Source organism: Gigantopelta aegis, chromosome 10 (genome assembly GCF_016097555.1).
Source record: "Gigantopelta aegis isolate Gae_Host chromosome 10, Gae_host_genome, whole genome shotgun sequence".
Taxonomy (NCBI): Eukaryota; Metazoa; Mollusca; class Gastropoda; order Neomphalida; family Peltospiridae; genus Gigantopelta; species Gigantopelta aegis.
Window position 1 is genome coordinate 41,284,503 of NC_054708.1, and position 27,115 is coordinate 41,311,617.

Here is a 27,115-nt window from a genome sequence, read left to right on the forward strand (position 1 = left end):
TCTCAAACAGGATATGCTGGTACTTTGTTCCGATTTCCACTACGAACACAGCTGCAAGCAGACCAAAGTGACATCAGTGAATTGTTCTATTCTTCATCCGAAATGAAAAAATTCCTTCAGATGTTTGTAGGTAGTGCTGGAAATTTACTTCTTTTTTGTCAAAATGTGAAAACTGTCCGAATGTACCATTTGCCAAAAAATAAATCTGACCCTTCAAAGGCCACCCTTCTTGTAGAAGTAAAGAAGAACATAGATCATATCAGTACACATCTCTCTGACTCGGTGCTAAAGAGCTTTTCTGTTATCTGGAATGAGAAATGTCAGAGCAAAAACTTTGACACCAGTGATGCCATTAATGAAAGAATCAGTATCTCTCTCTCAGTGTTTAATGCAGCAGACAAAGTGTGCAGCATTGCTCCAACAGTTAGTAAGGTGAGCTGGATTATTGCCTGGGTACTGGGAAGAAAGGAGTCTGCAAAGATGGCAATGACAAAGAAACTGAAAGGGCTTTTGCCAATTGCAGCTGCAGCTGTGCCTGTTTGTGAAAATCAAGGTCACATTGTTCTACTGCCATTATCAGACTGCTCCCAAGGATTTTACAAGGAAGGTCACTTGTTTTGCTTTTTGCCATTACCAATTACAATTCCATTGCCATTACATATAAATGGGGCATTTGCTGTGACACATGACAGAAAACAACTATGTTCCAAATCAGAAGATGAAAAATCATTTTCTACTGAAGCAAAATGGAACGAAGTTCTCCATTCAGATGCAGTGCCATTTTCTGTGATCAAACTTTTAGAGGCCTTGAAGATAAATGGTGATATTGATCCCACAAGCTTTTATAAATTATGGCCAGGTTCCGAAATACAGTATGGAACACTTGTTAAGCAGTTTCATGAAATAATTGTTTATGAGAATCCTGAAGTTCTCTTGTATAATGGAAGATGGGTTTGCTTTCAAAATGCATTGGTTTTAGACCCTATGTTACGTTTTGCAAAAACTGTTGGGAAAACAGCATTCAAAGCATTTGAATACTTCTACAAAGGGAAGGCAATTGTTATAGATCTTCCAGAAAACATCCTTAAAGGTTTTACTGTAGCAGGACTGAATACCGAGTTGAAATCTCATACATTGAATATGAATGCTTTTTATCAAGACATTTTCTTTCCCAACATCAGTGATCCTTACTGGAATAATGAGGATAGGGATTGTTTGGTAATGTTTGCTTTACAACATGGAAATGCAGAAGTGAAAACCCTACTTGAGAAGACTCCATGCATACCAACAAGACCTTTAGGAACACTCAAACAACCAAAAGACCTTGTTCATCCAAATGGAAAGACATCACACTTGTTTCAGGATTCAGATGGAGTCTTTCCATTAAATTCTAAAGAAAATAACTTTTGCACTGCAAAAATACTTTCTGTCCTAATTGATCTTGGAATGCAACATGATGAACTGCACTGGAGTGTTGTCTATGAAAGAGTTACATCCATAGCAAATTTGTGTCAAGAAAGTATACAAGATGCAGTTAGGCGATGCAAGTATATCTTACATTACCTTGAAGAAGTTCTAATATTGCAAGGTAGCATGTGTGAGAAGAATCGATTTATGACTTGTCTAGATGAGTTTAAAGACAAAATACAAAATCAAAGGTTTTTGCCCATCCTCCAGAAACCAGAGAATTGGCCAACTGTTTGGTGCTGTAATGATGAGAACAAGTATCTGGGAACACCACTGTCTCTTTGTTTTGAACAATGCATTAATATCACCTGTTCCAATACCCTTGTTTTAGATGGGAATTCCATAGACGTGATATCAACCAGAAATGTTCTCAAATGGCTTGGTGTACAATCGGAACATGATATTCCAGCATCAAGGGTTGTTGAACATCTGTTGACAGTATCTTTGACTCCGATACCTATACTTGACACTACTGCATACAATAAACTGTCATCTATGTGTTTATCCATATATTTTTATCTGAACAAAGTCTGTTCATCTGCAAACACAAGAGAAATGAATCTAGTTTTTGACAGATTATGTGGTAAACAAGTCATCCTGCAGGATAAAGCATTCATCAGGCCTGAACAAATGGCATTTTCTCTGGACTATGACTTGAAGCCTTATTTGTACAAAGTAGACACTATTTCAGTAAAAAGCTCATTTCTGAGAACTATTGGTGTAAGAGAGAGTTTTGAACCAATAGATGCTGCAAACATTATGATACAGATAGCAGACCGCTGTGAAGGAAATGCATTATCTAAAACACAGATTCACTGTTATCAAAAGGCAGCTTCTTTTTTGGTTCATCTTATGGATACCAATGAGCCTGGATCTGTAGGGAAAGTATTTGAATCCCTTTTTCTCCCAGATAAAAGGGGTGTTTTGCATCCATTCTCTGAACTCTGTTTAGATGACTGTGAGTGGCTTAACGAAAAAAATTCTATGAAGTTCCTTCATCACAGTATGTCAGTTGCAGTTGCTGTGGCCTTTGGAGTTAAGACTAAACGCCAGGAAGACCTAAAATCACATTCTGTGCCATTTATTAAGTCATTTGGTCAACACGAGGCTCTGACCAACAGGCTGAAACGGATTCTGGAAGGATATCCATGTGACTCTTCTCTCATGAAGGAACTCCTGCAGAATGCTGATGATGCTGGGGCAACTGAATTGATGTTTATCAAAGATTTCAGAACGCATCCATGCAACAGAGTATTTGATGATAGATGGAAGTCATTGCAAGGTCCTGCCTTGTGTGTTTATAACAACAGCTATTTTACACAGAAGGATTTGGATGGAATACAGGACTTGGGTCTTGGCAGTAAAGCAGGTGATCCACTAAAGACGGGCCAGTATGGGGTTGGATTTAATGCTGTTTACCACCTGACAGATGTTCCAACCTTTCTGACTGTGGGACCAGAAACTGAGGAGACATTATGTGTCCTGGACCCTAACTGTCTGTACACTCCCACTGCTGAGCCAGGTGTTCCAGGGGCAAGGTTTGATAACATAGCACAATTGCGTACATCATACAGAGATGTGTTTTCATGTTTTCTTGAAGATCAAATTGCACTACATCCACAGGGCACACTGTTTCGATTCCCACTTCGTACTGAAGAAATGGCCAAGAAATCAGACATTTCTAAAAAGGCTATTGGTATAACTGAAATTGAACATTTGTTAGAATCTTTTAAATGTGAAATGGCCGAATCACTTCTCTTTCTTCATAACATAAGAAAAATTTCAGTGGCATCCATAAATGAAAATGGAAATATTGAAAAGGAACATGTTGTTGAAGCATCTGCCGGTGCTGAAAACATTCAGAAACATCATCAGTTTCTTAAAACTCTTGGTCAGCAAGTCAAAAATGCAAGAACTCAGAAGAAAGGCCTGAAGGAAATGAACCAACAACAGATTGTGGTCACACTAAAGCTAAAAAACTCTCATGAAAAAGAGGAACAAGAATGGTTGGTTGTTCATCAGTTTGGATTTGCTGCAATTTGTGATTTGCCACAAGAAATAGATTCAGCATGGAGGAAAGGAGACATCAAGCTGTTACCGAGAGGTGGAGTAGCTGCACGCCTTGATGAACCACAAGCACAGTGCGACAAGAAAGCCTTTTGTATGCTTCCGCTGCCAATTGAAACAGGCTTACCAGTCCACATAAATGGACATTTTGCTCTTGATCATGAAGCTAGAAGGAATTTGTGGCATGGTACAAGTGATATCCGATCCAAGTGGAACAAACAAATGGTTGAAGCACTGATTGTACCAGCGTATCTTACAGCTCTAAAGCAGATGCAAGTGTTTGAGGATGTGGATCCTGATAGGGTGCAGCATTCTGTGAACAAATACAACTCGCTGTTTCCTGATGGAAATAAAATCAGTGATGAGTTCTGGAAATCACTAGTAATTGCATTTTATACAACAGTATTTCATAACAGATTGACACTTTTCCCTGTGATAAATTGTTGTAAGGAGTCTGATCTTGTCAGCTGGGTTTCTGTAGGTGTTACCAGAGGCTTTCCAGGATATTTCAATGATTTGGAATCTTACTTTAAAGATATCAGGATACACAATGCAGAGGAAAACAAAGAACAGCACAATCCAGGGTCATCAACATTTGGCAGTGTTTTCAGAAGTATACCAAATATGGCTACTAGTGCATCACGATTAGTGTCTACAAGCTCAAGTGAAGTAAAGCATCACACATCAAAAGCATTGAAACTAGCTGCTTTGTTGAAAAGAATTGGAATGAAAGTAATTGAAGCACCACTTTGGATCTACAGCAGCTTTGATTTAGCTGACCTTGGTAATGAAGTCCACACTGTAAATCCAGAAAATGTTATTACTTTCTTGAAATCATGCAGTTCAGAAGAGGAAACAGACAGATGCTTTGTTGGTCAATTACCTCAGCCAGTTGACTTATCTCCATTTGGTGACAGTTCAACAGTCAGATTTGTTATCACATTTTGTCAAAACTCTGAAACATTTGGTGAACACATAATTGGTCTTCCATTATGTTTGACAAACTCATCTTTGCTCAGATATTTTAGCAGTCAGGATCCAATTCTTGTAACCAAGTTCACCGATCTTATTCAAGGATCACCAGATGCATGTCTTCACAAAGACATATCTGACTTGTTTTTAAACTGCTCACAGTGTCCCGCCATAAAGAAAATGGACATCAGAGACCTTTGTCAGTTGCTGGATAAGACTTTAGATGCAGCCAAGTTCAAACAAGGGACACCTGTTGAGTGGAATAACACTGAACAACTCCCCACAAAGATATGGATCAAGAAACTGTGGACATTTCTCTTTGATGAATTACAGAATGAATTTACTGAAGGCAATTTGTCCATTTCAAAGTTCCAAGAACTGAGAGAATGGAGCCTGTTGCTTTGTTCAGTAATTAGAGTTGAGAAAGACATAACAAAAAGTGCATCCTTTAATCAGCTATATCCTCTTGAAAAAGCTGAATTTGTTGTAAATCTTGAAATTGAAACCAGCAAGAAAGTAGTTACAGCTTTGAAAACTCTTGGTTTGCCCTGCTTCAATTCATCTCCATTTCTGTTTGATGTAAAAATAGCTAACTTTGCATCATCCCTAACTGCAAATTTAAAAAATCCACACAGTATGTTAGTTGCTTTGTCCAGTCACAAATATGAGAAGATTCAGTCTACTGACATTGCCTGTACTTTGTTGGAATACTTTCGTGACAACTTGAATGATCTGCAGTCTGTCAAGAATGAGGCAGTCAAAATGCTGAAGGCTTTGCCATTTTTTGTTACCCTTTCAAGATCTACTCTGTCACTGGTGAATTGCTGCAGGCCAGTGTTTGTGATAGACAGTTATCCATATATTCCACGAGCAGGATTAGATGACTGGTCTTCACAGACTGGCATTACTGTGTTTCGATCTGAACATGCCCTGAAAGAGCTGTACACCTTCATGAACATAACAGCACTTACATCACAAGGTTTCTATAGCCAGTATCTTCTACCACAGTTTGAGTGTCTGCCAACAGATGCTAAGGCAATCCACTTATTGCACATTAAAAATAACTTGCTAAAAGCAGGATTTGACCAGGAATGGAGCACAGATCAATCCAATCTAATACACACACTGCGGACATTACCATTTATAGAGAAGACAGATGGTACTCTTTGCAGAGCCTGTGAATTTGTCAGTAGCATGGAGATTGTGTTTGAGGTAATGTGTCCAACAAAGTTTCCTCCACAACCTTATGGTAGTTCAGAGTGGCATGACTTTTTAGTATTGGCAGGCATGATAGACAAGGTATCTGTTGATCATTTTGTCCGATTTGCAAATGAAGTTCACATACTAGGTAAAGAAGGCATAACAATAAAGGTTGCAAATATGTCCAATACACTTATTGAACATTTATTTAACAGACCAAATCTCATGAAGGAAAACCTTCTGTCAAAGATTAAGCATATAAAGTTTGTTTTGCCATTTTGTATAAAAGATCAACATAAACATGGAAAGACATTGGATTCTATTCACAAACAGTTTGAAAATGGATCACAGTTAATTGCCTTCAGCGGATCAGTGTCTTCTAAGAGCTGTTATTTAGGTTGGTCAAATTGCACATTACATCCAGAGTTGCCATATTTTGACAAGAAAATATTCTCACAACTTGGATGCCAATATACTCCAAAAAAAGATGATGTCATTGTCCATTTGAAAAACATTTCAGTGTCTTTAAAAAAAATGAATGTACCTGTCATAAATGGAATCAAAACTTGTTTGGAAGAGATAATGCACAGCTGTTATCAATACTTAAAAGATGAAGGAGTTAACAAACAAGACAAAATGTACTTAGAAGCATACCCTGTCATTTATCTCAATGATGTAGGATGTATGGTCAGAGCAAGTGATGTTGTTATTAACCTTGAAAAAACTGATGCTATTCCAGAATACATCTATCAGTCACCTTTGTATTTTGGTCAATTTTTTTCTGTTTTTGAAAACCTTGGTGTAAGCAAGACTGTCTCAGCTAATCATTATGCAAAGGTGTTGATAAAAAAGCATTTGGAAATTGGTGAAAATAAATTGATTCCCAATGACTGGATGGTGGTACAGAAGGCAGTAGATAGGCTGTTCAAATATCTTTCATGTCAAAGTACCTCTAATGAACTTTCTGTTTCATGTTTGTATTTGCCAAGTTCAATGGAAACACTTGTGTGTGCCAAAGACTTAGTATTGTCAAACTCCTATACATTACAGAAGCGAGTTGGGTATCTACCCCTAACCTACTTCATTGGATTTGATGAACTAAATATTCCTGTATTTGATCATGAGGGTACAGTCCGTTTGCTACCAGAACAAATTAGGCCACATATTCTAACATCACTGGTTCAAGAACATGTAACAGCAGAATGCCAAAAACAGGCGTACACTGATATTTATTCTGATATATATATGCAGTGTATTACATCATCTCCTTTTGTGTCTGGTGTTATTCGGATTGTTAATCATCAAAGTGTCTTAAATTTTAGCAAGTCAGTAACTGAAGTTGAAGTGAGGTTGATTGAAAAGATACTTCAAAACATCCAGATTCATCAAGTAAATGATCTAAAGACAAATTTAATTTATTCTGAAGAACCTGTTGCAGGGAGTGAAGAAAAAAGAAACTGTTTTTTAGAGTTCATACCTAAAGAAGATGAAAATGTGTTGTATTTAGATACACATGCATGCACAAATAAGTTGGATATGTGTAATCGAATAGCAGAGAAAATTGACAGAATGGTCAGAGGAAAAATTGGAAATAAAACAATCAATTTATCACAAATGCTTCAAATGCTTCAAATGGGTGAAAATGATATTAGTTCATATTTAGATAATTATGGAGTTTTGTTGTCAAATTTTCAACTTGGTAAATCAAAGAAAATTCTGTTTCCACCACCTGGAACTCTGATTCCAGAAGACTTTCATTGGATGCTTGACAACAACTTTGAAAGTTTGAAAGAAAATGAATATATTGGCCTTGAAGTCTATGATCCAATGCTCAATGAAACAGATGAAGAAGGAGAAACGTCATCCTTGAACAGTGCATCAACCTCAAGTATGGAATCATCTGATGCTGTCTACATTTATGCTATTGTTAGGGACATTATTGAACAAAATGTCTGTCCCATGATGAGTAAGTATTGTGTTGAAGTTGGAGAAGGCAGAACGGAGGAACTGAATGCTACAAAGCTGTACAAATTTTGCAGGCATAAAACAACTTCAAGTCAGGAACTTGTTTTGTCAAGTGCATCACCAAGTTCACCAGATTTAAATGATGTGCTGAAAGAAATTCGACAGACATTGAAAAATGCATGGTTACATTTGGATGAGCTTGATCGACAGAGGGTGGTAAAACGTTTGTACCTGAAATGGCACCCTGACAAGAATGACCCAGACCAACAACAGCTGTGTACTAGTGTATGTCAGTATATCCAGTTTTATGTTGCCAAACTAAACCGTGGTGAAAGTATTGATGACACTGAAGAGAAACATTCATGGACACCACCAACATTTGAATCATCATGGTTTTTCACTAACATGGACAGAAGGTCTGAATCACAGAGTAATTGTTACCATAGTTACCAACAAAGAACAAGACACAGCTCTTATTCATCATCTGGTAGTTATAGCTTTCATTCAGCTACAAGGGAGAATGCCTATCCACATCTCCAAGAAGCCAAACGATGGTTACGACAGGCAACAGTGGATCTTGAAGCAGCCAAGAAAGGACTTTCAAACCCATCATATGATGCTTTCAACTGGATTTGCTTCAAATCACATCAGGTTTGTCTTTTATTTTGGTTATATATTCAAGCAGTTTGTAGCTTCATTAAAGCGACTGTTACCCTAGTTACCCTAGTTACCACCTACAGAAATAGTTTTGGTTAAGTCTACAAACTAACCTGTAACACATCTGGATTAAGTTTTTGTGAAAACAAAGAGTCAAACAGCAGGTTCTACATCGAAGAATACCATTGAAATAGCTGGACCCATTTAATTCAAATAATGTTTTAAAAAGTGTTTGTGTCACCGATAGATGTCACATAAAAATCAGGGTTTCTTTCTATTCATTGTTTCAGACTTGTGTAATCTGTTCTACTGAGAGGTGTTAGTCCGAACAGTGACATGACAAACATGGTGACCATTAATTCAACATTGTAGATGTAACCTCGGGTAGTGAAGATAATAACAAGATTTGCTTCCACAGGTTCATTTATTAATAATGATCATATGAAAAACCTGCAATAACAATAATACGTTTCTTATAATCGTCTTTAAATAAATATAATGATAATAATAATACTAGAGATGTTCATTCATTCACTTATTCTTTCATTCACTCACCCATTTTTACCGGCCTCGGTGGCGTCGTGGTAGGCCATCGGTCTACAGGCTGGTAGGTACTGGGTTCGGATCCCAGTCGAGGCATGGGATTTTTAATCCAGATACCGACTCCAAACCCTGAGTGAGTGCTCCGCAAGGCTCAATGGGTAGGTGTAAACCACTTGCACCGACCAGTGATCCATAACTGGTTCAACAAAGGCCATGGTTTGTGCTATCCTGCCTGTGGGAAGCGCAAATAAAAGATCCCTTGCTGCTAATTGGAAGAATAACCCATATAGTGGCGACAGCGGGTTTCCTCTCAAAATCTGTGGTCCTTAACCATATGTCTGACGCCATATAACCGTAAATAAAATGTGTTGAGTGCGTCGTTAAATAAAACATTTCTTTCTTTCACTCATTCATTCATTACAAACACCTGTGCATGTACATGTCTATATAAAATATATTTCATACATTTGTCTTATATGAACTAAAATATAACACAGTCTGGTATTCAATATTGAGTTAAAATATGTTATTATAAAACATTCACTTACCAGGCATCTCGTTCTAGTTTGCACTAAAACGCGTGTGAAAATATAGTAGTTATCTTTGACTTTGCAGTCGTAGATTGAAAGATGTTGTTCAGATCAAAGCAGAACAAAGAATGAGATCGGGTGTGGTTAATTTGGCGGGAACAGGTGAAAAAATACCCAGCATGCAGTGCTACTGTCCAAAGTGTCACTGTATTCAGTCAACCGTCACCTGTCACTGATTGCAGGTGCCACCGAAAACTTAACAACCCAATATCCAATCTAAACCAACCAACCAATAACATTACCCTCACTATTAATATATAAACTGTAATAAAATAAGTGACTAACTACAAACAATTAATACCCTAAGTATCTAATTAATAATATATTAAATAGCAAAAACTACACTTGGTTACATAGATATTTTTCTTAATAATAATAATAATAATAATACATTTATAATACAAAATGTAATAATAATAATGATGATTTCCTTCAATTGCTAGATGCTTTAAATAGGCTCAACAGTCTTTCAGCAGTATTTTTATCCCAAATTTGATAAATAGGTATTTATACTAGTATTTTATTATTTAATGATACCATTTTAGACAGAAGATCGATGTGCCATTTTATCCAAATAATTTTTTTTTTTAACAGAACAGGATGGACAGAACATGTTCAGGACAATATTGTTGAATGTACCCATGCATACCCCATATTAAACTTCATGTCTGTGATGTTTAAATGGGGAAACACAATCTAAAATAAACTAAAGTTTGACAAAATACCAATTACCATTATGTCTCAGAGTAATGTGTGGTTTTAGAATTATTAAAAATGTATTTCTGGGTATTTAATTCAAACACCAGGATGACCAGACACACTGGATGTACAAAAATGGATACTGTATTCTAGACAATAAAATGTAAGTAACTTCTAATTTAAATTATCAAAAACAGCTCCGATAGTCAATCAATCAGTCACTTTATTTGCTAAAGCCGTATAATCTGCCTTTGGCTGAAACAGAATATATACATTTTGCAAGAAATGGTCACAATATGAAATGGTATAAACAGTACAAAAAATGGAGATAAAAATTAACCTCTTGATATCAGGGATCAGTGAATTTGTAGTTATGTATCACAAATAAATGTAAAAAAGTTAAATATGGCTTGTACAATAACATGTATAATCATGCACTTCTTAGTTTTTTGAAATATTTAACTAGTGTTGTTGAGTTCCTGTGTTTCATCTGATCAGTCTTTTCATATTTCTTTGGGTTATATATTTTGTTTAGTTTTGTCTCTAGTTATGTTATATATATCTTATTTCATTAACCATGTATACTAATCCTATTAATAAAAGAAATGGAGTAAAGTTATGTATTTATGATTTATGAAGTGTGATCTGAGACCCTACTACAGTGGAACCTCGTTAATCCGGACTCCAGTAGTCCGGAATCCTCACCTTACGGACGTTTTTTTTGCAAAACGAAACGACCACTCAGTAAAGTGAAGTTTACTCACCCTCTGCCAACTCAAAACTAAACCCGAAGTGAAGTGAAAGACTTTACGTGCACATTCAGAGCAAGCTGTTGTAGTGCACACCTATACTGGGCACAGGGACTGGCCTTGGCCGGATCCCTTTGTCCAGGACAGGAAAGAGGTGTGTGTGTGTGTGGGGGGGGGGGGGGGGGGGGTGTTTAGAGAAGGGATGCCTGCACTGGCAAGTGCCAGGGAGCACCAGCAGTCCAAATGTTGGTGACAGGCGAGGTCTAGTTGGTGCTATGGAATTTTGAAAGTCCCATAGGATTATATCAAAAGAGAAAGAGGTGCACGTTTACATGAAGGAAATTTGGCGCAATTTTGATGGTCATTCTAATTGAAATAGTGAGGAGAGCTAGTAGTTTTGCAACTAAACCCTCTAAGCTAAACTTAATATACTCCTTAACACAAAACTCAATGGTGGTGTCTAGACTATAAATAATTTAAAACCAATAATTAACAGCTAATAATTCAAGACCAAACCCAACCTAATTACTTTCCCCACTAATAACTACCATTTATAAACTTAACATTACTCCAATTAGTTAATTACTCTAACCAACTTTAATTACCTAACAATAACATACTAATAACATAATGACATAACAGATGTATACAAATAGAGTTATTTCCCTTACATCACTTATATAATTCAAACCCATTTCCGCTACACATGTAGGTGAGTATTCTCGGAACCGAACATACGGGTACTTCGGCCCTATCCGCCATTGTTTATCACGTGACGCGGTGAAGCTTCTCCTTAGTTACGTATGGTTTGATAGTGAACAGTTAACGGCCAAGATGCCTAAAACATGTTGTGCATTTGGTTGCATAAACCATAACTTGATGTTAAAAAAAAAAACGTTTTACAAATTTCAAAAAGAAGGGACCAGACGCCGCTTATGGGTAAAGGCACTAAAACATGACAAACCTGATGCAACGCCATGGCTTCCCACACAGAATGCGACTACGTGGAGTTTAATGTTGTTGCTTGTCAACAATAACCGACGTTAACAGCAACCAAAATGGTTAAAGCATGTGCATTGATAACATTTCCACATTATACTGTAAATAAAATACACAATTCCATCTACTTTCATGACACACCCCCCCCCCCCCCCCAAATAAATAAAAATAAATTAAAAAAACCCAAAACCCCGGATGCATCCAGTTCTTGAATAAAGAGTATATTCTTTTTATCATCAAATTTGTGTGGTCTTCATTTTTCATTTAATCTAATTTTAGAGTTCAATCAAGACATTCTCTATACTTATATTTATTTTGCCATCTTCGGCTACTACATCCATTTATTCATTTATTTTTATTTTTAAAATAAAAGTATATGCAGTTAAATTACACACACACACACACACACACACATATAATAATAATAATTCATTATAAAAGTTCTTTTTTCAACTTTATTTAAAAAAAATAAAATTGTGTGTGTGCAAATGTGTCTGTAGCAGGCCTGCAGTACGAAAATATAGGTTTTCTACTACTTTATATATAAATATGGCTTCTCCCCCTACCAAGATTGTCCCTACTACTCAAGATTTTGCCCCCTACCTCACTCCAGATATTGTACCTGCGGACGTTTAATAGCCCAAATGTATAATGTATTAAACAATAAAGATATACTTGTATCTCGGATACATACATACATACATACATACGCATACATGTGTCTAATATATATACAGTAGAATCTCATCAGCTCGAGCACTGTCGGTGCATCAAAGTCTGATCGACCCATCGGGTAGTTCGAACCATGCATTCGGCCGTTGTCGGGTGCTTCTGTAACACAAAAATCAATCGGACAACCTCGCATGTTTCCCTAAAACCGGCTGGGCGAGATGGTCCGATTGACTCATAAGTTGATTGGATTTTACTTGCAATGTTCATTCATCTAACGGTTACCACTTTACAATTGTCTGTACCTGAAAGATAATTACAGACAGGTGCTAAATAAACAACACGATAAGCGTGAAAGGATCGACGAAAAAATTATACGTAATTTTTATTTTTTTATTTCTTCGGATAGATGTAGCCGTTCGAGCTAAATATGTTTAATTTTACAGTTCAGACCAATAAACTGGTTCGAGAGAAAGCTTCTGTTCGACCCCAGGGGTATACGACCAATCAGCACCAAAATAAAGGGGTTTAATAGAGAGAGAAATCGGGACTTTGTTCTTGGTTCGAAAATACCGGTAGGTTCGACCGTTGGGCGTTCGAGCCAGTGAGATTCTACTGTATATATATATATATATATACGCATACATGTATATATATTTTTTTCTGGGTGTTTTTAATTTACTCTGTTATGAATCAATGTAATTTGGTGGTTGTGGCACATTTGTAGATTTTGTTTCTGTTCAAGTTAAAGGACTTACCTTTTTGCATCTACATGTCATTTTATGGTATTCAGCAGTTCTTCAGATTATGTATGTGTGTGTGTGTGTGTGTGTGTGTGTGTGTGTGCATGTGTGCACACAATCTGCTTTAGCAATTATCTGCAATAAAATGAATGGTCATCGCCATATTTGATATTTGTTTTCCTTTCTAAAAACACTGTTTCACATGGAGAATAATATGGCATTTAACCATCTCATTCATACATTTTCCTTGAATATGCTATGTAAGTGCATCTATACAAGAGGTAATTTAACCCAGGTCAAAAGCAACTTCGGTTAAATATGTCTAGTCTAGCAGAAGGCATATTGATACAGATCAGTTTACTAACAGTCATGATAATTGCCCCATCTCCTTTTTCCACCTGTATTTTATGAAAAATTAGTTTTGTACATATTACACTGTACTTAAATTTTAATTGCAATAATTCCAATACAGCCCAAGACAAAATGCAATATCCACTGACTAGGTATAAAACAACACTAATATATATATATATATCTGTGTGTGTGTGTTAAACATTATTTACTCAGCTAAGTTTTTGTGTTTTATTAATAAATATACCATGTTAAACCCTATTATTAAAACAGTTATATCTTTATTCGATGAGGTAACACTATGTTTTAGTAGGTTGTAGACCGTGACATGAAAATAATATTGGGAGTTATTAATTGCTACCCTAACTTAGATTATGGGGGACAATTTAAAATATTAATATTCACATGCCAAAGGGAGCTATATATTATTCTCCTTGAACTAATCTCAGGGGAGTGATGGGTAGCTAGAGAGAGATACAACTCCCCTTAGATGACAAGGTCTGAGGTTGGCTATATTTTATTATTGCTATTTTCTTTTTGCCTGCATTCAACCGGTAAGGAAGGCCAACATCATGAGATAATTTCACAATCTGTAAAAACAAAATCATTTCATTATTTCAAGAAACTGGGTTTTTTTTTTAAAGAATAAAAGAATGTATTCAGTGGAACATTTTCACTGTTGTCAATACATCTATATAATAAGAATAACAATAATAATACTGTAATTTAAAGTTGTAAAGTAACAACTTTGCATTTGTTTAATTATTACATTCTATTTGGAAATAAAATAATTATGTTAAATCATTAAAATAATTATCTTGAATCATGCATATAAATTTTATTATTATACATACAAATTATATATTTTGTAGCCCACATCATAATTATTATAATATTAATAATTATCTTATCATTTCAAAGTAGTTAAAATTTATAATTAACATTACCTTAAAATTGCATCAACAAAAATTGTTCTGCTCAACCTGCCTCTAGTCAGGTCCCCTCGACAATATAAGCTATACGGAAACATGTCGGTAATAAATATAGACTGTACTAATTCATATTCCCGTTGTTTGTTTCTCTTATATGACAACCCAAGCTGCTATAATACTCATAAGACATGCTGCAACTATGTGTTAGCTACAGAAAATAAATGAAAATATGCAAGGCATGCAAAAAGTTAATATGAAAACTTGATTCTATGTAAAACAGTAATCACTAAGGCTTTGCTTCACCCCCAAAGACCTGGATGATCGGTAACTAGGCCGTGTGACGTCACGCCGGTTCCAAGAATTTGAATTCTCCAGTTTGTAGATACACTTCTCTTAGTGCATGCATTTGCATGAAAAGGGAACTGATGAATTGCCATATAACTCTATAATGAATAAGGAAGGAACTGTATTATTTAACGACACACTCAACACATTTTTATTTATGGTTATATGGCGTCGGACATATGGTTAAGGACCACACAAATATTGAGAGGAAACCCGCTGTCGCCACTTCATGGGCTACTCTTTTCGATTAGCAGCAAGGGATCTTTTATATGCACCATCCCACAGACAGGATAGCACATACCACAGCCTTTGGTATACCAGTTGTGGTGCATTAGCTGGAACGAGAAATAGCCCAATGGGCCCACTGACGGGGATCGATCCCAGACTGACCGTACAGCAAGCGAGTGTTGTACCACTGAGCTACGTCCTGCCCCCTTATAATGAATAAAGTTAAAATTCATATAAAAACATGTTATTAAGTTTTAAACCCATATACCACTCAAATAACTTCATCTTTTCTTTTTAATTCAGTGTAAATAAAAGTTTCTACACAAATTATCATCAAATTACATACCGGTAGGCTAAATCTTATTTTACAATGCAAGTACAAGGTCAACTGATGAAATAGCCAACATAAAAGATGCACTGTCCAACCTTTAGTCTCGGTGTACTGCATGTTTTATTACTTCAATAGCAATGCGGCTAAGGCTGTTCTAGCATTTTATCTTCACCCCTGTATTAAAATTGAGATTAATCTGTATCATTTGACGGCAATTAAGAAACTTTTTTAAGAAACAGACATTTTTAGTAAAAAATTAATTTTGAGTTGGTATGTGTTTAAAACTCTGTAATATGTTTTAATGTAACTTTTATCATTATTCATTATAGAGTTATATGCTAATTCATCGGTTCTCTTTTTACACAAACTTACTATAATGTTTGTTGTATTTTCTGTGCTGCTTCCAACAGAATGTAAATATATTTATAGCTACATGTAGTAGATATTATTTGAGCTCATGTGTTACGGTTAATGTGGAAATATAAAAAGTATTGATTGGTAATTTTAATGTGTCAGTAAGTAAGTAGCTTGATTAATGTGCTCATATACCACTGAGGTTTCGAACACACTCATCCCGAGTCCGACCTCCAATAAGATCAGGGGCCTGACTCGGGACAAGAATTAGTTACTTAACAGATAATTTGGAAATTTTTATTTAAGCAAAAAAATAAAATAAGGGAAATGGGCTTTCAGTTTTTTTAATTGTGCCTAAAAGAAAATATAATTTTAATTTAAACTATTCTATTTAATCATTTTTCACTAAGTGGCGTCAATTTTCATGGGCTAATCTAAACTAATTATTTATAAATTATATTGACAGCTGATTCAATTAAATTAAGCCCAAGGAGGTTAGGTGGAAAGGTTACCTTAAGAGCCCCCAAAAGGTTCGTTAAGGTTGTTAAATTAAAATTAATATATATATATACTACTCAAAAGAATTTAAGGGTCAAAAATTTATAACCAAATAAGTTTCAGAGTGTATTAGATTGATGATGTAAACTACACCAACAATTTAATTTATTGTTCCATATTTACAAAAAAACCACAAATAAACGTCACTGTATACAAGAAAGTCACATGACATGCTGTCAAAGTTGAAGGTTGTCAAACATGGATTTTACACATTAGAAAATTCGTTTAATAGTGTGTGAATCCACCCCTGGCGCGAATACACTCGACACATCGTTGCCTCATGCTGTTGATCAGACATCTGAAGAACTCTTGGGGAATGGCCTGCCACTCTGCCATAAGAAGTTGACCCAGATCATGAAGGTTGGCCGGAGGGGCATGGTTATCCCGAACTCTCCTGCCTAATTCGTCCCAGGCGTGCTCTATTGGGGCCAAGTCAGGCGAATATGCTGGCCAATCCATCCTGGCGATACCTTGTTGTCTGAGAAAGTCCGTTACCACCCTGGCGCGGTGGGGTCTGGCATTGTCATCCTGCAGAACTGCCCCGCCGCCAATCTGCTGAAGGCCTGGGAGAACCAACGGCCGGATAATCTCATTCAGATAGCGGATTCCATTCAGATTGCCATCCACCACATAGAGGGGGGTCCTGTGGTGGATAGAGATGCCGTCCCACACCATGACACTGCCACCACGGAACCGGTGACGTTGTCTAACGTTAACGTCAGCGAAGCGCTCCCCAGGACGTCTGTAGACACGAACCCGACCGTCGTTGAACTGGAGACTAAACCTGGACTCATCAGTGAACATCACTCGACCCCACTGAACACGTTGCCACCGCAGATGAAGTGTGCACCAGTGACGTCTGGCCGTTCTGTGGCGTGGTAGGAGTGGTGGTCGAACAGCCTGGCGACGGCAGCGTAGATTATTGGCTCTCAGACGATTGCGTATGGTTTGATCAGACACTCGAGTTCCAGTCGCAGTCCGCAGATTGTCACGTAATCGGCGTGCAGTGGTTGTGCGTTGACGTAGAGCCATATTGGTGATGTAGCGGTCCTCTCTATTTGTAGTGCTTCGGGGTCTTCCTGAACGTGGACGATTTCGAACAGAATTCGTTGCTTGGTACCGTTGCCACAGTCGGCCAACGACACTCCGACTGACACCAAGTCTCAGAGCAACATTTCTTTGCGTATTGCCATCCTGAAGCCAAGCAATAGCCCTTCCTCGATCTTCGATAGTCAGTTGACGTCGTACCATTGTCGAATTTGGAGTGTGCACCGTACACGAACGCAAGCTCCAATTATACGGAAATTCAGCATTGGGAACATGGAATACACATGCAAAGCGTGCAAATGAAGCGCTTTGTGAAAAAGCAAGTTATGGGCACTTAGCAGACCTTTCGCTTTCGCCCTAATTTACGTGCAAATGTAAGCATGTTTTCGCCATTAGAACTAGTCGACAGTGTCAATGACAGTGGATTTTAATTCATTTATGGGTTGCTTAGACCCACTTTCGTCAAAATGGAACAATACCATGCGTGATATTATGGTCTACCTAATATAATTGACATTCAGAAAATAATGTCGAAAATATCGTCTGACCCTTAAATTCTTTTGAGTAGTATATATATATATATATATATTTTTTTTTTTATGAAACTAAGAATATAAATAATGATTAAAAACAGGATAAAAAATACACAAAATATTAAAAGAGAGGACCCTTGTAAATGAATTAATCTATAAAATAGCATAAGGCCAAATTAAAAAAACCTCACTTATATAATATTAATAGAAAGGCAAAATACGGGAGCAGGAAGGGATTACGGCCAGGTAAGCTACCCTCACACTTAACCTTACATGCATACACCAACATATATACAACATGAAGACAAAACATAGATTTAAAAATATAAATATCTTATTTAGTAAATATATAAGGTTAAAATTAAATATTAGTTATCATCTATCAGTGATAACAAAAAGAATTATGTATATATGTATACTCTCCAAAAAAAGAAACTTGACATTGATTTTCAAAGTTTAATTTAAAAAAACCTGGTAGACATGATACAAGCAACAAAAGATCAAGACGCCATGGGAAGGGGATTACTCTGTACATATCCGAAACAGTATCTCTGGAAATCCACCTGAAACATGTACACAGGCATATGTGTGACATAGGGGTGGGTAAAATGTCAGTATCGGTTATGACTACCACGAGCCCTGATGACAGCTTGACAACGGCGACACATGGAAGCAATAAAACATTGCACAACATGTTGTGGGATGTTCTGCCACTCATGCTGCAGTGTTGTAAGACATTGAGAAAGTGTCTAGGGTGGTAGATTCCTCTAGCACACGCTGATCCAGTGCATCCCATAGATGTTCTATTGGGTTTAAATCCGGTGAACAGGCAGGCCAAGGTAATGTCTGGACATTGTGGTGCTGTAGAAACTCCAGACTAACACGTACAATATGTGGTCTGGCATTGTCATGCTGAAACATTCCACTGTTGATATTCATGTGCAGAAAGATGTGATGCTGCAGAATCTCGTCTCGATATCTGATGCCCGTCAGTGCACCTGCCACATGCACAAGAGGCGTCCTACACCATGATGGATTCCTGCCAACACCAAAACAGTCAACTTGTTGCACGTAGTTTGGAGCGTAACGTTCCCCCTCGACATCTATAAACACGTGTGCATCCATCAGCAAATGACAGGAGAAATGACTCATCTGAGAACAAAACAGTCCTCCACCTGGCACGTGTCCGTCTCACCCTCTTCTGGCACCACTGCAGACACTCCGCTAAGTAATGTGGGGTCAAAACGTTATATCGCACTGGTCTTCTAGGGAAAATTCCTGCCTCCCTCAGCCGATTACGAGGTCAGAAATTCAGTGTAGTCCAGGGATTTGTGTCACTGTGGTTGTTGCTGTTGTGGTTCAATTTCGAAGACGACACACCCGGATGTATCGACCTTGAGCAGCGGTGGTTACTCTGGGACGACCTGAACTTGGCCTGTCATTAACACTTTGAGTGGTGTTGTACCGTGCCCATAAAGCAGAGATGGTCTGTCTGGAGACGCCAAAGTACCTTGCCACAGCTTGTTGAGTTACCCCTGCTTGCAATCTCTCAATGGCATTATTGCATTGAGCTGACGTCAATCTTGGCATTATTGCGTTACGTTACCTACAGTGTCATTTGAATCACTGCTGATGTGGCCTTTTATGCCCCGCCAACAGAGGGTTTGGCATGCAAAGTTACAGAACTTCATGATGCACATGCTTCTCTGAGGATTGCGTTTTTGCATTTCAGTACAAATGTTGACTATGGCTACCTTTATGCAAATCGAACATGTTTTATAGTGTTTTTGCATCACCATTCGCTCACTTACTTGATTGTCTTTATGATGTCTTTGATTCTGTAAAAATAATCTGATTATAATTATTTTTACCAATGTCAAGTTTCTTTTTTTGAAGAGTATAAAATTAATATTAAAATGTTTATAGCTAAAATACTTTAACAAAGAAACACAACAGCACGCAACCGATCGACACTCAGTGGTGAATACACGGTGTTCACGGTGGATGTCAAAGTTGGGATGTTTAATGTGTCAGTGAGTTGATTATAGATGAAACCTAATGTGCCGATGTAAAAACATACTCGTATTTTTAATAACGAATGGATTGGTTCTTAGTAGAAATAATGACTTTCAAGTACTGAATGACAAGGGTACTGAGATTTTTAACAAGGAGTGGATTATTTGTGAGAACAGAATGAAAGTTTGTTTTGTTTAACAACACCGCTAGAACATAGAACACATTGATTTGTTGATCATTGGCTATTGGATGTCAGTGGAACAGAATGAAGTAAAATGATGGTGTGTGTATGTTTGCATGCATGCACACATACATTTATGTGTGTGTCCAAATGTACATACATGGGTGAGTTTGCATGTGTGTCTGCAAGTGCAGGAGTGACTACAAGTGCAATCAAATGAGTGGATGCTTGCAGATGTGCATATATGCCATATGTGTTGTCCATCAAAGAAGAAAACACTGATATCATATAATCCATGTAGTTAATTATTCTGACTCTACACAAACCATTTGCCATTGGCATGTGTTGTCTGTTTGTCAATAAGCTAGGGACTGGAGAGGGGAGGGGTGAGGACTTAACCAAATAAATAAATAGGAGAACTTAAGGTAGTACTAAACCAAATAACTTCCGGCTGGTTCAAAGTTCGAGGTGCACCCAACTTTTGATAGAGAAGTGAACACCACAAGTCCTGTGATTGGTTATAAATGTGAGTGTGTTGGTTGTAAAAAAAATCGGTTTCATCTGGGCTAAAAATGTATGCAATTTTATTTCATCTAGTACCACTGTGTCAAGTAGCCTTGTGCTTGGAACATGTATGGGGTACCTGTAAAAAAAAGTACTCAAATTTTGTGCGGAACTAGGGTAGTCATAGACACTACCCGTTATCTCAGAAATGAGCAGCTTGACACCCACTTTTTTGTGATTCACTTTAAGGGTGAGGGGTGGTAGTATTTATATCCGTGGCGTTTATGTCAATTGATACGTTGCAGGTAGGAGTTTTAGCCACATATGTTACTATTGTCGTCAATGGGATTTGATTTGGTAGTATACACCCTATAGCACATATTCAGTGCATAATAAAACATATTATGATTTTGTGATTTTTTTAAATTAAATGATACTGATACTGGTTGATTAATTAGCTGTCACTGGACCACACAAGTTCACAATGACCTTGACCTTGACACTAATCACTGTACATGGCTCTGAATGGAGTTTGAATCAAAGTTAGCACTGAGGAAAAGTTGGTTTTGGCCTATAATTCATACTGTAAATATTTCAGTAATTTCTTTTTACATGGTATTTGACTTGCCATATACAACTGCTCTTAAATATGGTGCTATATATAGGCAACCTGAATTAAGATTTTAATAGCAATTTATTTTTATATTAAAAATAACCTGTGTCAGTAGTGGGTTAATGTCTTTAGTTTCCATTAACATAGTTAATTTTTCATTTATGAAATTCTGAAAACTCAAATTTGTAAAGAACTTGATTTTTATTGTCATTTTGACATATTTATAGGGTGCTAAGTTATATTTTAGACAAATTTGTAGTTTTATGCAAAATATAAAATAAATTTAAAGAAAAACTTCACCAAAGACATAATTAAATTTGTTGTCACTATTGTGCCTTCTATTCTTAGTTATACATAACAATAAGCTTGTTAAACATACCTTTAGATCTCCAGATCAAATTTTTTCTTTTAATAATCACTTAGTTTGCTCTCACGAAGACCATTTTAGGTTTATACTAGATTCAGAACCAATTTTTTTCAGATTTGATTATCTGCCTTGGAGTAAGTTGATAATTTATTTTATTGTTAAAGCTGTATTACCCAGTGTTACTAGCTAAATAAAATGCTGGATTACTGATTGTAGGAATACATCCAATATACATATTGTATTGATCTGGATTAGAAAATAATGCAATAAAATAGATGTTCGGGTAATTATGTCATTTAAAAATAGTTTTTTTCAGTAATTAATCAAAAATAAATGTGTGAAAGCTGGATGATAATTCCAGATATCACAAATATTAAAAGCTCCAACTACAGTAGGCTACAAATAAAATATAGCCAGGCATATGGGTGGCTCCCAATGGTTTTGATGGTTCATTGTGAAAATCAGCATGGCTGATGGATTTGAAATTCCCACACCTAGTAACTTGAAGATGGCCACACCCTGCATACAGGATTTCCTCCCAACACTAATGTCCAGGACATTAAGTCATTACTTTATACAGGTACAGTCATGTTGGTGTTTCCTTCCTCAGACAGTGCATTTTTTTAATACTGATATTTCTTTGATGTACCTGTTCAGGGCTCCTAATCTAGGGGTGAGTCAAGTGCATGTATTTTAATGGAATACTTTAAAGGAGTAGAGGTACTCTGACTATCTTTGTTGTCTCTACATATATACCTGAGTACACACACCCAACTGACAGTAAATATCTTCAGGAGTTTTATTTTAAAACATTTTGTTGTTTAATATGACATATTGCATTTGTACAAAATTGTATACAATATATATGCCTTATGAGGTGTACATTATATTAGGTTGCACTGTAGAAACAACAGTTTCAGTGAGGTTGTCACTTTATGTCAGAATACACCAGATCCTGGTTGTCATAAAAACACATAGCTGGACACTTTTTGAAAAATGTATGTTATCAGTATAGGTAGTACTAAACCAAATAACTTCCGGCTGGTTCAAAGTTCGAGGTGCACCCAACTTTTAATAGAGAAGTGAACACCACAAGTCCTGTGATTGGTTATAAATGTGAGTGTGTTGGTTGTAAAAAAAATCGGTTTCATCTGGGCTAAAAATGTATGCAATTTTATTTCATCTAGTACCACTGTGTCAAGTAGCCTTGTGCTTGGAACATGTATGGGGTACCTGTAAAAAAAAGTACTCAAATTTTGTGCGGAACTAGGGTAGTCATAGACACTACCCGTTATCTCAGAAATGAGCAGCTTGACACCCACTTTTTTGTGATTCACTTTAAGGGTGAGGGGTGGTAGTATTTATATCCGTGGCGTTTATGTCGATTGATACGTTGCAGGTAGGAGTTTTAGCCACATATGTTACTATTGTCATCTGTGGGATTTGATTTGGTAGTATACACCCTTTAAAAAAGAATTCTAATTATTATAATGTTTAATGTCTTATAGGCTGCAGAAAAAGCCCTGAAGGCCTTGCTGTACAACCATGATGCCCGGCGGGCAGATCAGATCAGAAGTCATGATCTCCGGTCTGTGGCTCGGACCCTGCAGGTTTCATTCAGTCATCACTTGTCGGATCCTGTCAATCAGCTGGAGAGTCTTGTGTGTGATTACAACCGGATGCGATATCCAGATCGTCTGTCCTTCCCACAGATTCCTTCTGATGTCTACAGCAGAGACACTGCTTGTAATGCATGTCGCCTCGCGGGTGATATCGTCCAGTATGCAGGGAGTCAGATCTGCTAGTTGATAAGATGACAGCATTAGGTAAGTTACAGGAACATTGACCTCTCTGAATGTTGTATGGTACTTTTTGTTGAAACATGCAGTTTTTTGCTTAGAATATGTGCCTGGCTGTCCTAATTTATCTAAATATGTAATTGATTATATACTAAAATAATTTTTATACAACTACCCTATTGATGTAAAGGAATTACTATTTTAAGCATGAAAATGCCAAACTGTGTTTAAAGGTTATCATCAATATTCAACACTATTTTACTTATATATATATATGTTTGCTAAATTTTGATAGTTGAACTAGCTTAACTGTAATCAAGGTATGCAGACTTTGGTAAGGGACTCACCTTTCTTAATGATTAGGTTTTGTTCTTTCATGGTATGCAGACTTTGGTATGGGACTCACCTTTCTTAATGATTAGGTTTTGTTCTTTCATGGTATGTTTTCTTTTTGCTTGAATTATGGATATTAGGTTGTAATTAGAATCATGTACCGTATGAAATACATTGCAGTGTTCGTGCTTATGAAACATTTTGACTTGCCCTTCAAATTGTAAAGTAAATACATTTATCAATATCCAGGCAACATATTATACCATGAGAAAACAATAATTTTTAGACATACTATAGAACAATGTTTTAATGTCAGTCAATAAAATAAAATACCATTCACTTAAAACAGTTAGCCATGCAGATTACAATCCTTCCTTGTGCCCGGACTGTCAATATGACATCACATGTATTTTCATATACATTGTATCTTAACATCTAGTCATTCCACTGTGACTGCCAATGAAATTCATCATGTTCTAGATTTCTAGGTCTATTAAAAAATTTAAAAAATTGGGAAAACAAAATTGAACACCCGCAGCCGAACAAAAATATAATATTGGTATCATTACATTTTGTCTCATTAGGTTGTACTAAAAGTAGTATCAAAGTGATGCCACCACAAACAGTTGAAACCAGACAACAAATATACTCTTCGAAAAAAGATGGGGAACTCTAATAAGAATTTACAATTGCCAAAATTGTAAGGTGTATTAGCTGTGGGGAATGGTTATATGATAATAGTGAATTAATTTGGCAAACATTACAACCGGTAGTTCAGTATTACAGTAGGTTTTATGACCACCAAAGATCTTGCAGGACGATTGGGGTCAGAAGTAAAATTTGAAAGTTGACATTTTTTTTATCAGCAAATCGCAAATTCAAACAATAAAAATGACTAAAAACAAAACAATAACAACTGTATGATCAACAGAATGAAAAAGTCCACAGTGATTAATGGACCTTCCTGGAAATTGTCAAAATCGAGAATGACACCCCACGCACGTGTATGGGCAACTGCGTGATGCATGTGCAAACTATGGAATGTGTTTCGGGGTGTTGATAAACAGACCTGAATGTTCTTTACTAGGATGTCTGTGGTCAAAACGTATGTTCGGTCTAATAGCTGATAATAACATTAATATTTCAGGTTCCCCTACTTTTTTGGAAGAATATATATATTTCAGTATTTCCTTTGTTTTCTTTGAAATCTATTAGTGCATGTGCATGTGGGACTATTTATTATACTGGCTCAGTATAAACAAACATTCTTTTCTATATACATTTTAATGTTTTGTCAATACAAAAGCATCAGTGTTCAATTCATAATTTTACAGCACCATTTGTATTGAAGGATAAACAGATGTGTCAACAGCATGGTTCTAATTATCTGGTTTCAGTGCTGAATTTCATTTCCTGTTCATTATTAACTTATCCAATTAAGGTTCCAGCACACCGTCATAGGCCACACACCTCTACTGTCCAGGACAATGGGTTAATGGTTAGTTAGTGGTTAATGAGAGAGAAGTCCATGTAGTGGCCTTACACCGGCCTCGGTGGCGCAGTGGTTACGCCATCGGACTACAGGCCGGTAGGTACAGGGTTCGCAGCCCAGTACTGGCTCCAACTTCTTAAGAGCTCAGTGGGTAGGTGCAAGGCCACTACACCCTCTTCTCTCTCACTAACCACTAACCAACTAACAACTAACCCACTGTCCTGGACAGACAGCCCAGATAGCTGAGGTGTGTGCCCAGGACAGTGTGCTTGAACTTTAATTGGATATAAGCATGAAAATAAGTTGAAATGAAATGAGTGGCCTTATACATCTACTCATTAAGTTGTTAAAAGTTGCTCTGGGTGGGAGCCAGAATCCGGTTACAAGTGAACCTAGTATTTACCAGCTTTCAGTCTGATGACTTAACCACCACATTGAGCAGGGTAGTTTTACAGTTCTTTACTATATGGTAGTATATTATTGTAACAGTATATAGCTAGGCCACCAGTTTATTTTGCTAGTAAACATTTTGTATAATATATATGCATACTATTTTTATTTTGCAGCAGTGAATGAACAGTGATGTCAAGGTGTCCCAACAAATGATCAAAGTTGGATAAATCCCCTTTCAACCAGTCCATGTAGGGCCAACAGATGTCACAGTGTATGTTTTCTTAAATTTGAAATGTTATTGTAGCTATCATGAACAGAAAGTAGACAAATGTATATACATAATGTATATGTTTTGTAACAAATGATTTTATATTTTTGATTGTTTTTTTTACCCATGTAATGTACTTTCAGTTGTTGATGTATGTACTACAAATACTGATTGTGTCATGCAGAAGCAGGCCAGTTTATGATATTTCATGTCATTTTGTTGTACATAAGTTTTATTGACCACAGTAATGAGATACATGCATGTAATATATCGCTGATAAAAACATGGTTATTTTTCCAACAAGTATTGATACTCACATCATACAACATGTACATGTGTATGTGTGATACAAGATGTTTACAAAAACAATAGAATATTGTGACAAAGATACATTTATGATTGTACCTTTTTGAATTTATGTAGTACTGATATGTATATAGATTATTTTTATATCTTCTGGGATCTTTACATTTATTATATAATGTACATGTATTCTGTAAAGATAAAGCATTATCTTTTTTGAGGCCCGACAGTGTACCATACAAGTTGTCACTGTTTCACAAGGTGATACCTACATGTTTGTACGTTTTGAGGCCTGGTTAATGCTATTTCAGCATTTTAATGCATTTGTCATGTTTTAGTGGATTTTTTTGTTGTTAAACATTTTAATATGCATTGTATATGTTTTGGAATATGTGATATTGAGGACTATCAAGTTTTTGATTTTCATGTTGATAGGTCTAAGATAATTTGAATTTGACCTCAAATTGCCAAGTTTGTTAGCACAAAGACCATTAGATTAGGTAACTACATGTATTATGTACATGTTTATAGAAATGTGATGTTATATGTGACAGTTTGATGATGTGTAGAAAAATTATTTGAATTTGTTTAAACTAGTTGTCACCAAGTTTGAGGATCATAGAGCTGTGCTTGTATAAAGAAATATGATTTTATATTAAAGCTGTATTTTACACAGAGTTGAGGACCATGTACAGCTATAAAGAAAGCTTGAATATTTATCAATTGACAAACCGATTCTATTTGCATAATTCAAATTTAACCTTTTTGTATTCCATTTCAGATTTCTTTACATGTACCTTTGATTGTTATGTCATGTTTTAATTGTAATGTTGTTTAGTTGTTGTTG

The 27,115-nt window shown here is 36.4% G+C and overlaps 1 protein-coding gene across 1 annotated transcript in view; it reads left to right on the forward strand.

Moving 5' to 3' along the window:
- The window catches only part of LOC121383630 (sacsin-like), a 47,776-nt gene extending 21,293 nt beyond the window's left edge, over window positions 1-26,483 (forward strand). Inside the window, exons 19-21 of the mRNA XM_041513723.1 lie at window positions 11-8,322; window positions 23,189-23,506; window positions 25,871-26,483. Of these exons, the coding sequence (XP_041369657.1) occupies window positions 11-8,322; window positions 23,189-23,485 (8,609 nt within the window). The 3' untranslated portion in view covers window positions 23,486-23,506; window positions 25,871-26,483. The remainder of the gene's footprint in view (window positions 1-10; window positions 8,323-23,188; window positions 23,507-25,870) is intronic.
- The last annotated feature ends 632 nt before the right edge of the window (window positions 26,484-27,115 follow it).